Consider the following 14,698-nt stretch of genomic DNA (forward strand, 5'->3'; position numbering starts at 1 on the left):
CCAAAAACCTAAGAGTAAGAAAATAAGAAAAAAAAAAAAAAGCAGCTGACCATTTATGAAAATAAAAGTAAAAAAATAAAATTAAAGCAAGTCATATAAAACGTATTAGGGTAAATTAACCACCTACTTTATGAGCAAATGAATTTATCCCATGAAGACAAAATAACTTTTAAGAGAAAATCTATTAATATAATCATCATATTAACTGCTTTAAAAAGAAAAACCATATGGTCATCTTAACAGATTTAGAAAAAAATTGTAAAAGTTTTAGCAGTCATTCATGATAAAAACCCTGGGCAAGCAAGAAACAGAAGGAAACTTCATCAACCCGATAAAAGTTTAGTATAGCAAACATCACTGGGACTGTGTTTTTAAAGTTAGAACAAGACAAGAATGCCTGTTTACCATCTTTCTTTTCAGCACTGTACTGGAAGTCATAGCCTAAAGCAGTTAAGAGAAGAACTAAAAACTGTAGAGTACAGTGAAAAACCAGAACTGTCCTGATCTTGAAGACAATATGATTTACTTGAGAAATCCAAGAGAATATTATAAACAACAGCATTTTCAGGAAGACTGATAAATGAAAAAATCAACAGCATACCTACAAAAGTAAAAAGCAGTTCAAAAATGTGTCCTGAAAAAAGAGCCTATCTGTACTAGCAAAATATTTGAGGAATATATAGAAATAAGTCTTTAACAAAGAGTGTGTAGGAACTATGAGAAGAAGATTATGATACCTTTTTTTGAAAGGTCATTCTTTCATTTTTCATTCTCATAAATGGAGAAATGCAATAGATTTATAAAATTCAATATTATAAATATAATTCTCTTCAAACTGATATACCATATACAAGTAATGTGATTACAATAAAAACTCAACAGTAGTTTATAGAACTTGAGCTGGTTCTAAAATTTATATGGAGGAATTAGGGCTTAGAATAGTCCAACACAATTTTAGAAACAGGAACAGTTAAGAGGAATAGTGAAGAAGAAACAAACTTGCTCTACCAGATAGCAAGACTTAAAATAAAAGCTATAGTAATTAAAGCAAGGTATTACTGGAAAACGAAAGACAAAGAAATGGAAAGAAAACAGAAACCCAAGCAACAAAACAAATTATATATAGGATCTTATTATATGACAGATGTGGCATTATAAATAAACAAAGGGAATAAGGAACTACTCAATAGTCTAAGATAGTTTGCCATTTGGAAAAAGTTAAACGGATTAGATTTGATAGTGCCTGAAGAACAACGGACAGAGGTTTGTGACATTGTACAGGAGGCAGTGATCAAGACCATCCCCAAGAAAAAGAAATGCAAAAAGGACAAATGGTTGTCTGAGGAGGCCTTACAAATAGCTGAGAAAAGAACAGAAGTTAAAGGCAAAGGAGAAAATGAAAGATATACCCGTTTGAATGCAGAGTTCCAAAGAATAGCAGAGAGAGATAAGAAAGCCTTCCTCAGTGATCAATGCAAAGAAATAGAGGAAAACAATAGGATGGGAAAGACTAAAGATCTCTTCAAGAAAACTAGAGATACCAAGGGAACACATCATGTAAAGATGGGCACAATAAAGGACAGAAATGGTATGGACCTAACAGAAGCAGAAGATATTAAGAAAAGACTATACAAAAGATATACAGAAGAACTACACAAAAAAGATCTTCATGACCCAGATAATCACAATGGTGTGATCACTCACCTAGGGCCACACGTCCTAGAGTCCGAAGTCAAGTGGGCCTTGGGGAAGCATCACTACAAACAAAGCTAGTGGGGGTGATGGAATTTCAGTTGAACTATTTCAAATCCTAAAAGATGATGCTGTTAAAGTGCCACACTCAATATGCCAACAAATTTGGAAAACTCAGCAGTGGCCACAGGACTGGAAAAGGTCAGTTTTCAATCCAATCCCAAAGAAAGGCAATGGCCAAAGAATGCTCAAACTACTGCGTAATTGCATTCACCTCATATGCTAGTAAAGTAATGCTCAAAATTCTCCAAGTGAGGCTCCAACAGTACATGAACCAAGAACTTTCAGATGTTCAAGCTAGATTTAGAAAAGGCAGAGGAACCAGAGATCATTTTGCCAACATCCACTGGATCATCAAAAAAGCAAAAGAGTTCCAGAGAAACATCTACTTCTGCTTTATTGACTACGTTAGAGCCTTTGACTATGTGGATCACAACAAACTGTGGAAAAAAAGAGACAGAACTACCAGAACACCTGACCTGCTTTCTGAGAAATCTGTATGCAGGTCAAGAAGCAACAGTTAGAACCTGACATGGAACAAAGGACTGGTTCCAAATTGGGAAAGGAGTACATCAAGGCTGTATACTGTCACCCTGCTTATTTAACTTACATGCAGAGTACATCATGCGAAATGCTGGGCTTGGATGAAGCACAAGCTGGAATCAATAATGCCAGGAGAAATATCAATAACCTCAGATATGCAGATGACACCACCCTTATGGCAGAAAGCGAAGAGGAACTGAAGAGCCTCTTGATGAAAGTGATAAAGAGGAGAGAGAAAAAGTTGGCTTAAAACTCAACATTCAAAAAACGAAGATCATGGCACCCGGTTCCATCTCTTCATGACAAATAGATGGGGAAACAATGGAAACACTGACAGACTTTATTTTCTTGGACTCCAAAATCACTGGAGATGACGACTGCAGCCATGAAATCAAAAGACGCTTACTCCTTGGAAGAAAAGTTATTACCTAGACAGCATATTAAAAAGCAGAGACATTACTTTGCCAACAAAGGTCTGTCTAATCAAAGCTATGGTTTTTCCAGTAGTTGTGTATGGATGTGAGAGTTGGACCATAAAGAAAGCTGAGTGGTGTAGAATTGACGCTTTTGAACTGTGGTGTTGGAGAAGACACTTGACAGTTCCTTGGACTTCAAGGAGATCAAACCAGTCAATTCTAAAGGAAATCAGTCCTGAATATTTATTGGAAGGACTGATGCTGAAGCTCCAATACTTCGGCCACCTGATGCTTAGAACTGACTCCTGAAAAAAGACCCTGATGCTGGGAAAGAGTGAAGGCAGGAGGAGAAGGGGACAACAGAGGATAAGATGGTTGGACAGCATCACTGACTCGATGGACATGAGTTTGACCAATCGCTGGGAGCTGGTGATGGACAGGGAAGCCTCTCTTGCTGCAGTTCATTGGGTTGCAAAGGGGCAGACTCACTGAGCGACTGAACTGAACTAAAACTGAATCTATATATCACACCAAACATTAAAATAAATTGCAGATGAGCTCAAGATCTATATATGAGAAGAAAAACTTTATAACTTTTAGAATAAAATTATTATTTTGGGGTTGGGAAAGAATTCTTAAACAAGATAGGAAAAGCACAAACTGGAAAGGAAAAGATCGATGAATCTGATTACATGAAAATGAAATACATACGTATGTCAAAGACATCATAAAGTTCAAAGACATGCCATAAATTGAGAGAAGATATCTGCAATGAATAAACCTGGGAAGGGATTAGTATCTAGAAGATATAAAGAATTTTTACAAATCAGTTTTAAAAAGTAATCAAATAACAGCCAAAGACTTTAACAGGCAATTACACATCAAAAAAAGGGAAACTTGAATGTTCCATAAACAATACTCAACTTCACCAGTAACTGGGGAAACTCATCAAAACTGTGTGGTTTCATGTCCATCACCAAAATGGCATAAATTTTTAAAAATCTGGTAACTCTATGGGTAGAGGAGGATGTGTAGAAATTACAACTGAATAAGGCAGCAAAGAAATGGAAACTCAAACACTGCTGAAGAAAGGGTAAAACGGAGGAGTCACTTTGAAGGGCAACTTGGCAGTGTTTTTGTAACTTCAAGATGTGTGTTCCCTATGACTCAGCAACTCTACTTTGAGATACGTATTCTAGAGCAGTGCTTCTCAAACCAGCTGTGGGAAAGAATTTTTTTGTATTTTAATATTTAATAAAATATAATAGGGCACTGACCCACACCACATGTTAAGTAGCACTTCTCTAGAAAAACTCTTGCATGTGAGCACAGAGAGATATGGATAAGGGTTGTTGGGGGCCAGCATGAGGCACTCCGCCCGTGGCAAAGGTCATGAGGAAGGAGGCTCAACATACGCAAAGGCGGGATCGAGCCTCAGGAGTCCCCCTGGAAATCCTCGAGCATCTACCCCCATAACCAGAGCCTGCCTACTTTACTACTTTGTGCTCTCACCTACACCTCTGACTTTATGGGGGGCTGTCCCCCACCACCTCTTTCAGAGAAGGAGTTAACTTAGAGCTCCAGTTAATAAAAACTCCTGGGCGTGACAAGAGTGTTCTAATCTACAAACTCCTCTGAAGGTTCTCTAGCCTGCCTGACAGGCTTGTCCGGTCACATGTGATTGCTCACAGCCTCCCAACCGTGAGAGGCATGAGATGCTTTAAACCTTCTAAAAACAGGTTCCTTAGAAAAGTTAGAAAACCATTAGTATAAGTATAGTGGGCTGATTAGAAATTGTACTGGTGAAGGGTTTTTCGTTTGTTCAGCCAATGTTTGTTGCTAAGTCTCCCCATCCCCTGCCCTTACACACATTAATGAATATATAGAAGAAATAAGTATTAACCTTTGATATTAATCACGTTAGACCGTAGGCTAAGTAAATTCTTTCCTTAATTAAAACCCACTACACCTTCACCCTATAGGAATGTAACTTTATCTGGTACCTTCAGAAGGTGGAGTCTTTTTTAAGAATAATCACCCCTGGAGAAATAAGTGTCCTGGTTGACTGACCGCTGTCACAAGGAGAGGGTCATAAACTGTCAGCAGGCCCCCTGGCCAGAAGATGATGTAACACCCCTAAGACCTCTGTATACATTTGTATGAAGCACCTGACTTTGATAAAAGTCAGGACTGCTGACCCCATGTGACTTTTGCATAACATCTCAGTGTATAAAAGTAGACCATGGAAAATAAAGAATTGGGATCAGTTTCTCGAAATACTGGTCTCCCCATGTCGCTCGCTCTCTCAAACTCTGGCTGAGTCTCCATCTGGAACGCGGAACCCACCAAGCTTACTAATTTTGCCTGGGCTTCTAAGATCCGACTGGGGAGGCCTCAGTGTCTCTCCTTCGGGAGAACGGAAGGATGCCTGCGGCCTTCGTAAGTGGTGCAAACTTCTTGTCTTGAAGTTTTATTGGTCTCCCACGTAAACCAAGCTACTCAGCCTCTTTTCTCCACTGAATTTTCCTACTGAGCTATCCTCATTCTACTACTCTTTACATCTCTAATTAATATCTAATTGAAGCTATTGTATCCTGATCCTCGCCGACGCCGTCCCCACTTTGAACTCCCTGGATTAGCTGTGGCTGGGCCTCGGCAAGGGTATTACTGCAGAACAGTCTGTAATAAGGAAAAACCAGAAACTAGCTCTTCATTAGTAATCCATCAAATGAGGATCACTCACAGAATGAAATGTATACACAGCAGTTAAAAAAGAAACTAGATCTATATGTATCAATATGAATAAATCTCAGTGTTAGTTAAAAAAAAAAAGGAAGTTGTAAATAAAAGGTGGAGTTTGATACCACTTCTGTAGTCAAACAATTCTGTGAATTGTTACATACTTAAAGTAATATGGACAGAAAAGATTTATGTCAACTTCAGAACAGAAGCTACTCTGAGAAGACAGGTCAAGAAGTAAGACCAGGGAGGGGTACAAAAGGAGGCTTCATATAACATTTTCCTAAAAGAAAATGCAATCTGAAAGAAATATGGCAAAATGTTAAGCCTTCATTATATTGTTCTCTGTATGTTCCTATATATTTGAACTATTTTAATGTAAAATAAACTTTCAGCAAACCAAGGAACAAACAAGTGAGAACCTAAGGCAGCAGGTGACTAACAGCCTGCTGGGGTTTTAGGGAAGCCCCTGTGACTTAAAATTAGCTATAAGCAACCCTGCTGTACTTCCAGAGATGGCAATATTTATCCATGCAGATAAAACTAGGTTGCATGTCAACAGTAAGGATGCATACTATAATCCTGAGCTTTGGCAAAAAACCCTCCCTTATTCTGAATCTGTGTACACAAAACCCCTATTCCACCAGAGACTAGAACTATTCCCAAACCCTATCCACTGTCCCTGTCCTCGAAAGACAACAGAGGGGGTCAACAACACAGTGGAGAGCCAAAGCACTTCATCAAGTACTGGCCTCATCTATGTTTAAAGGCTTTAGGACATCTGAACATACAAAGGAATTTCCAGGATTCTCCATCATGTATGATGCAATCTTATCTGAGTCCCATCAATATCCAACATGAGGCTGACAAAGAACAGGACAAACTCACAGCACATGTACTTAGAGACTTCCATTTCAGAAAGAAATCCAAGTACCTATAACAGCCTTTTTCCTCTCTGTCTCAGCTTCTTTCTCCACAACCTTTTGTTTCTGTGCAGCTATAAGAAGTTTTGTCTTCTCAGCCTCCCTGTGGGAAAAAAAATTACAAAAAATTAGAAATGATCTATAGTCATAGAAAGTCTCTTGATGAAAGTGAAAGTGGAGAATGAAAAAGTTGGCTTAAAGCTCAACATTCAGAAAACGAAGATCAAGGCATCCGGTCCTATCACTTCATGGGAAATAGATGGGGAAACAGTGGAAACAGTGTCAGACTTTATTTTTCTGGGCTCCAAAATCACTACAGATGGTGACTGCAGCCATGAAATTAAAAGACACTTACTCCTTAGAAGGAAAGTTATGTCCAACCTAGACAGCATACTGAAAAGCAGAGACATTACTTTGCCAACAAAGGTCCATCTAGTCAAGGCTATGGTTTTTCCTGTGGTCATGTATGGATGTGAGAGATGGACTGTGAAGAAGGCTGAGTGCGGAAGAATTGATGCTTTTGAACTGTGATGTTGGAGAAGACTCTTGAGAGTCCCTTGGACTGCAAGGAGATCCAACCAGTCCATTCTAAAGGAGATCAGCCCTGGGATTTCTTTGGAAGGAATGATGCTAAAGCTGAAACTCCAGTACTCTGGCCACCTCATGCGAAGAGGTGACTCATTGGAAAAGACTCTGATGCTGGAAGGGATTGGGGGCAGGAGGAAAAGGGGACGACAGAGGATGAGATGGCTGGATGGCATCACCAACTCAATGGATGTGAGTCTGAGTGAACTCCGGGAGTTGGTGATGGACAGGGAGGCCTGGTGTGCTGTGATTCACGGGGTCGCAAAGAACTGGACATGACTGAGCGACTGAACTGAACTGAATAGTCATAGATAGTAATTCTGACACTACAGTGGTTCAGAGCATCATTTTCAATAACAATTTTCTGACTCACTAAGGTAGGCAAGAGAGGTGTTATCCTATTTTACTGATAATAAACCTGAGGTTGAAAGGTTAAATGATTTGTCCAAAGTCACCCAGAAACAGGAATCAAATTTAATATATTTCAGTCTGACATATTCAGTTGCTCAGTCATGTCAAACTCTTTCTGACCTCATGGACTGTAGCCTGCCAGACTCCTCTGTCCATGAAATCATCCTGGCAAGATTACTAGAGTGGGTTGTCATTTCCTACTCCAGGGGATCTTCCCAACTCAGGGATTGAATCCATGCTTCCTGCGTCTCCTGCAATGGCAGGCAGACTCTCTACCACTGAACCACCTGGGAAGCCCGTAGGCTGACCTTTTCTACTAACTGTATCAAGAAAAGGCCTGTGATCTGGAAGTGTCTGGAGTATATAAATGCTTCCTTTGCTATTAGGCCTCCAGCTAAACTGGACCAACTAGCAAAAGGCACTAACCTCTGGGAAGATGCAGCCCCTCAGGTGCATGGTTTGGCAAGCAGAAGGGGGCTGGATTTCAGGCCCTCTTCCAGCAGACACTCTCATGTAGTGGCCTTATTTGTTGTACAGAAGATAGAACTAGATGGCAGTTCTTTATTAGGTGGTGAACTGGGGCTCAATGTACGAAAGAACATTCTAAGAATTTGAGCTTCCTAATAATGGAAATAGGTGGTCTGTCACTAAGCATGGACAAATGGCTACTAGGGGACCACATGGAAGGAAGGGTATTAAAGAAAAGATACCTATTAGGTGGGAGGTTAGACTGCATTATTCCAAGGTAGCCTTTAATTGTGGAATTCCAACAGTCTTTAAACTTAGGAAAGATCCAGAATCCAGGCACTCCAATAGTTTCCCCAAACATCACCCTCGCCAACCTCTCTCCTTTCCTCGCGTTAACACTCATAAAAGATATAAAATAACATTCTGGATACTATGAGTTATTTGAGGGCAGAGAACACATAGTATTCATCTTTGCATTTCCAGAAGTTATTATATTTAAAGTCTAAGACATCCTGAGCCTTCAAGAAATTTTTTCTTCTATAAATGGATCAGACCTATGATCTACTCAGTCTAGCACTCTGTGCTTTATTTAAAAGAGTTCTTTTTCTACAGTAAAAAAGGGGAAACAAAATTATGCATAATAGAAGGTATAGACTTGGGAACAATACGGACTCAGAAGTATATCACTCTATAAAATATTATTATTACTTTTTGGATGCCCCGTATTTATACATCTTTTGTATTCTTGACTTTTGCAAAATTCGTTTTCTAGCATTTCATATTTTGTCTCTTAACCTATCTTCCAAGTTTCCTAAAGACTTAAAAGTCAGACAGACAGAATAATACTACTTTAGTTTCCTAAAGACTCCAGTTTCTTCTTTTCAGTACCTGTCATGATACCCATTGTGAGAATCTGGCTTTCTGGGCTGTGGACGTAAGCCCTTACACGGTTATATATACTTGGGAAATCCAGATTCCGAAGGCTGACTTTTCTGTATCAAGGACTGTCTCTCTCGGAAGTATCTGATTTTACTAGTTAAACATCCTGTACACCACCCCACACTTGACTGCACACACACAAAAACATTTTGACTACAATAGGTAGTCCTTTAAATGGAATCTTCTAAAGCACTCAGAAACTAATTTCATGTCAAGCAAGTAATTTCTTCATTCCCAGTCAGCCCTGGACACATAAAAGAAAAGACTACCAGGAGTCAAGGCAGGCAAAGCTTCCCTAAAGGCAAATTATAAAGATCAGATCTAATTTTAGATACACAATCACATACAATGGAAAAGCAAACTTGATACCAATGTATTTATTCTTACCATTTATAACACAGTAACAAAATATAGGCACTCTCTTCAACCTTAACAGCTAGGACTCTTTCTCTCCTCTATTAATATTTAATTCAAGGCATTATTCACATCCAAATTATAGCTCCTTAGGCTTCCAACAACAGTTCTACAGCAAACTGCATCTTTAGCCACTGAAGCTGCTCCTGAAATGTCCATATGTAAAGAGAAAACTAATAAGAGTCTAGTGGGAATTAAGACACCAGAATAGAAAGTATTATTAGAATTAAAGTACAGAAGATAGACATATACCCCTCCCCAGTGTAACTATCTCAAACATAATTTTTTCCTCTAGACTGGCAAGATAAATATGTAGACAAGCCAAAATAAAAATATTGAGATCCCATGCACATTACTCACATTAACTCAAAATTTCTTCTTATGGCTTCTGGGATTTTGGGTTTTGTAACACGCACAGCCTAAAAAATAAAAGTGAAAAAGCCAAAGTATATTTGAAAAATAAATATTTAAATCTGTACAAAAGAGTGCCTCAAATGAAACTAATATTAAATAGCTATGACATAGCTGCCTAAAAACACATGTAGGGATCCAGTAGAAAATCTATTTCTCCTATCACCACACCAAAGTCAAAGATAAGCTGCTTGTTTCCTTAAAAAAATGCTTGGCTAATGGATTTCGACCTGCCTCTTGAGAAACCTATATGCAGGTCAGGAAGCAACAAACTGGACATGGAACAACAGACTGGGTCCAAATAGGAAAAGGAGTACGTCAAGGCTGTATATTGTCATCCTGCTTATTTAACTTATATGCAGAGTACATCATGAGAAACGCTGGGCTGGAAGAAGCACAAGCTGGAATCAAGATTGCCGGAAGAAGTATCAATAACCTGAGATATGCAGATAATACCACCCTTATGGCAGAAAGTGAAGAGGAACTAAAAACCTCCTGATGAAAGTGAAAGAGGAGAGTGAAAAAGTTGGCTTAAAGCTCAACATTCAGAAAACTAAGATCATGGCATCTGGTCCCATCACTTCATAGGAAACAGATGGGGAAATAGTGGAAACAGTGTCAGACTTTATTTTTTTGGGCTCCAAGATCACTGTAGATGGTGATTGCAGCCATGAAATTAAAAGACGCTTACTCCTTGGAAGGAAAGTTATGACCAACCTAGACAGCATATTCAAAAGCAGAGATATTACTTTGCCAACAAAGGTCCGTCTAGTCAAGGCTATGGTTTTTCCAGTGCTCACGTATGGATGTGAGAGTTGGACTGTGAAGAAAGCTGAGTGCCAAAGAATTGATGCTTTTGAACTGTGGTGTTGGAGAAGACTCTTGAGAGTCCCTTGGACTGCAAGAAGATCCAACCAGTCCATTTTAAAGGTGATCAGTCCTGGGTGTTCTTTGGAAGGAATGATGCTCAGGCTGAAACTCCAGTACTTTGGCCACCTCATGCGAAGAGTTGACTCATTGGAAAAGACTCTGATGCTGGGAGGGATGGGGGCAGGAGAAGAAGGGGACAACAGAGGATGAGATGGCTGCATGCCATCACCGACTTGATGGACGTGGGTTTGAGTGAACTCCGGGAGTTGGTGATGGACAGGGAGGCCTGGCGTGCTGCGATTCATGGGGTCACAAAGAGTCGGACACCACTGAGCGACTGAACTGAATGGATTCCCTCTATCTATTGAGGAAATAAATTTTCAGGGAAAAGAGTCTTCCTTAAAAGACCTTTCACAAAGCTCTTTAATGGAATACTTTTGTTTCCTTTCAAACCTGAAAGTCAAATAAACAGAAGAAAGGCAAAATTTCAAGATTTAAATTGTAAAGTAGGAAATAGTCAAAAACAAAAACAAACCCTGGTGGGTATATGCAACTTAATATAGTGGACGATAAATGAATTTATCACTTCCTAAACCTGCAATCACTCAGTACTGATTACAAATAAATAGCCCAACACTGAGGAAAAACAAACACCAATTAGCAGGTTACATTCTTTGTCCATAGAATCTTGCTTAGGACAAAATCTGCGTGCCTCTGCAAACACTGTTTACTACACAGCTTCCCTAATCATAGTGTACCTTGGCATAATGATCTATGAAACAGGATAGTTTTGGGGTGCAAAAGCCAGGTACAAAAGCCCCTCTGTGTTCCGCTTCTTTTTTGTACAAAAACGCTTTAGTCTCCTGGGCCTGTCCTGTGTTCCAAAGAACAAACTCAAGCAGTCAAGAAACAGTAATTTATAAAACAGGGTCAAGGAATATATATAACAACCTGATGCATATCTGACTCATTCTGCAGGAACTAAGGCCCTCACCCAGGTGGAGGATGGTGACTACATGCTAAGCATGAGCACACAGACCCCCAGATTGGTTGGCACAAGAAGATCGATGATTAATATTTCTGGACTATTAACCAGAAAAAAGTCATGCCTCCTACAACCCTTACCTCAAATGTTGCCTTTAAGAACTTCCCTTAAAGCTGTTGAGGAGTTTGGGTCCTCTGAGCATCAGCTGCCCACTCTCCTTGCTGGATCCTGCAACTAAACTTTTATTTTGCTGCAAACAACAACTGTCAGAGTTTGGCTTTCTGTGCCATGGACACACAGCACTTACATGGTTACATCTATGTGGAAAATCCAGGTTCCAAAGGCTGATTTTTCTGTATTAAGGACTTGACCTCTCAGAAGTGTTTGATTTTACTAGCTAAACGTCCTGTACCACCCTCCACCTGACTGCACGCGTGTGCACACACATACACACACACACACACCACCTTGCTGATCTGAAGGAACTTTTAATTTCCCTCTGAAAATTGGTTGAACTTTTAAACAACAAGGATTTTAGGCATGAAGCCTTCATTTAGGGCTTTTGAAAGAAAGCTTTTAAAACTTCTAAGCAACAAAGCCTCCCCTCCATAAAAAAGCTAGATCTGTGCATAACTGAGGATGATCATAACTAAATATAAGAATTAGAGTGAAATGGAATAAGAAGCTGGGGACCATGGTAAAAAAAACCTCAATTTTCATGCTGAAAGTTGAAGCATGTGAGGTTATGAAGAACTCAAGGACATATCCAGAAGACAAAGAAAAATTCAGAACCAGAATTGGTTCGAGATGCCCAATTTCCCTATGTGAGTACCAGAAAGACAGGTGACCTCCAGTATGATTCAGAGGGAAGCAATGGCCACGTGTTTTCCTAGTCTTAAAAAGTAGCATGAAATAGAACTGTCTTCTGAAGACTTCTATCTTGCTGTGTGAGGCTGAAGAATGTACTACACACATGTCAATCTTGGGAAATCTCATAATTTTCAAATATGTGAAATATAAGCACCTATTGATATAGAGACCATGAATAATTTGCTTCATAAAGAGATTTAAGAAATAAAATATACCCCAAACAATGGTCAAATACACAAACACACACAGTGAGTGACGAAAGAGAAAAAGGCTGATGAAATGAGTATGTCTATTGAAACTGAACCCTGGGTCATAAGCACATACTTGAAACCAAAAGCCAGCATATAATATAATCATTGCCTTAAATAGCATAGGAAAAAAAAAATCAAGAATTTTTTCACCACTTCAATTTGCCACAGTAGTTGTTGAAGAAGAAAAAATGCAGGGTTTCCCTAGTGGCTCAGTGGTGAAGAATCTGCCTGACAGTGCAGGAGACACAGGTTTGATCCCTTGGGAAGATTTCACATGTCACAGAGCAACTAAGCCTGTGAGCCACAACTACCAAGCCTGTGCTCTAGAGCCTGGAGCCACAATTCTGAGCCCACATGCTGCAACAGTGAAGCCTGCATGCTCTAGATCCCTTAATCCACAACAAGAGAAGCCATGGCCACGAGAAGCCTGTGCACAGCAACTAGAGAGAAGCACCTGCTTATCATAGCCAGAGAAAGGCCCTCACAGCAACGAAGACCTAGCAAAGTCAAAAAATAAAACTTTTTAAAAAGAAAAGAAAAGATGGGGTACAAATATAGAGAAGAGAAAAATTAAAACACTGAATGTTACAGAGAAGGTTCACTCAACAAGTATTAATTGGGTGCCTAGTCGAACCAAGTACTGTTTGTTTCAACCACTGTGGATACAGCAATAAACAAGGCAAGACTGCGCTCATGGACTTTAAAATTTTAAAAGGACAAAAAGACAGTAAATAACAACAAAAAGCATATAAATAAAATTTCAGACAGTTATTAGTGTTATGTGGAAAATTAAAATACTAGATTGGGAGCAAAGTCAACATTTTCATTTTGGCATAATTACATAGCTTAAAAAATTCTAGAGAAATTCATAAAGTTTTCATCAAGTAAAATAAATAGCTCCAGAGATCTACTGTACAGCATTGTACTTAGAGTCAATAAAATGTACACTAAAAATTCTTTTTGTACACTTAAAATTTTAAGAGGGTAGATCTCAAGTTAAGTATTTTTACCACACCTACACACACACACACAGAGAAATCTAAGGAAATTAACCAAAAACAATTACTAAAGATAGTTTATTCAGCAAATCTGTGGATATACAATAAAGTCATCAAGAATTGTTTGCATTCCTCAATGCTTAAAAATAGACTACACATTTAATAGCATTCAGTTCAGTAGCTCAGTCGTATCCAACTCTTTGAGACCCCATGAATCATAGCACGCCAGGCCTCCCTGTCCATCACCAACTCCCAGAGTTCACTCAAACTCATGTCCATCGAGTTGGTGATGCCATCCAGCCATCCCATCCTCTGTCGTCCTCTTCTCCTCCTGCCCGCAATTCCTCCCAGCATCAGAGTCTTTTCCAATGAGTCAACTCTTCACATGAGGTGGCCAAAGTACTGGAGTTTCAGCTTTAGCATCAGTCCTTCCAATGAACACCCAGGACTGATCTCCTTTAGGATGGACTGGGTGGATCTCCTTTCAGTCCAAGGGACTCTCAAGAGTCTTCTCCAACACCACAGTTCAAAAGCATCAATTCTTTGGTGCTCAGTTTTCTTCACAGTCCAACTCTCACATCCATACGTGACCACTGGAAAAACCATAGCCTTGACTAGACGGACCTTTGTTGGCAAAGTAATATCTCTGCTTTTGAATATGCTGTCTAGGTTGGTCATAACTTTCCTTCCAAGGAGTAAGCGTCTTTTAATTTCATGGCTGCAATCACCATCTGCAGTGGTTTTGGAGCCCCCAAAAATAAAGTCTGACACTGTTTCCACTGTTTCCCCATCTATTTCCTATGAAGTGATGGGACCAGATGTCAATAGCATTAAAGTTCATTAACTTTATGAATATTAATTTAACTTGGTATATGGGTTTCTCACCTGAGTCAGAAATTCTAAAAGAAACAAAAATGATAATATAAATTAAGTCATAGACTATATTCCTAATTTTAAAATGTACAAGCCAATTTAGGTACCTGGTATGCCTTGAAAATATCAGTAATGAAAACTCATCATGTAGAGTTAACTGGCAGAAATATCCAAGGCCATTCTTAAAGACAGGTATCTTATCGGAATTTTTAAAGTGACTAAAAAGTTGAATTATCATAACCATAATGTA

General features: G+C 39.2%; 1 protein-coding gene across 2 annotated transcripts in view; it reads right to left on the minus strand.

The window, feature by feature from the left end:
- Nucleotides 1–14,698, minus strand: part of ERLIN1 (ER lipid raft associated 1) — a 41,783-nt gene that overhangs the window by 8,508 nt on the left and 18,577 nt on the right. For both annotated transcript variants that reach the window (XM_019952960.2, XM_070780648.1), the window contains 2 exons: nucleotides 9,551–9,609; nucleotides 6,385–6,476 (listed from right to left, as the gene is read on the minus strand). In XM_019952960.2, the coding sequence (XP_019808519.1) occupies nucleotides 6,385–6,476; nucleotides 9,551–9,609 (151 nt within the window). The remainder of the gene's footprint in view (nucleotides 1–6,384; nucleotides 6,477–9,550; nucleotides 9,610–14,698) is intronic.

This window comes from Bos indicus, chromosome 26 (genome assembly GCF_029378745.1).
Source record: "Bos indicus isolate NIAB-ARS_2022 breed Sahiwal x Tharparkar chromosome 26, NIAB-ARS_B.indTharparkar_mat_pri_1.0, whole genome shotgun sequence".
In the NCBI taxonomy this organism is placed as follows: Eukaryota; Metazoa; Chordata; class Mammalia; order Artiodactyla; family Bovidae; genus Bos; species Bos indicus.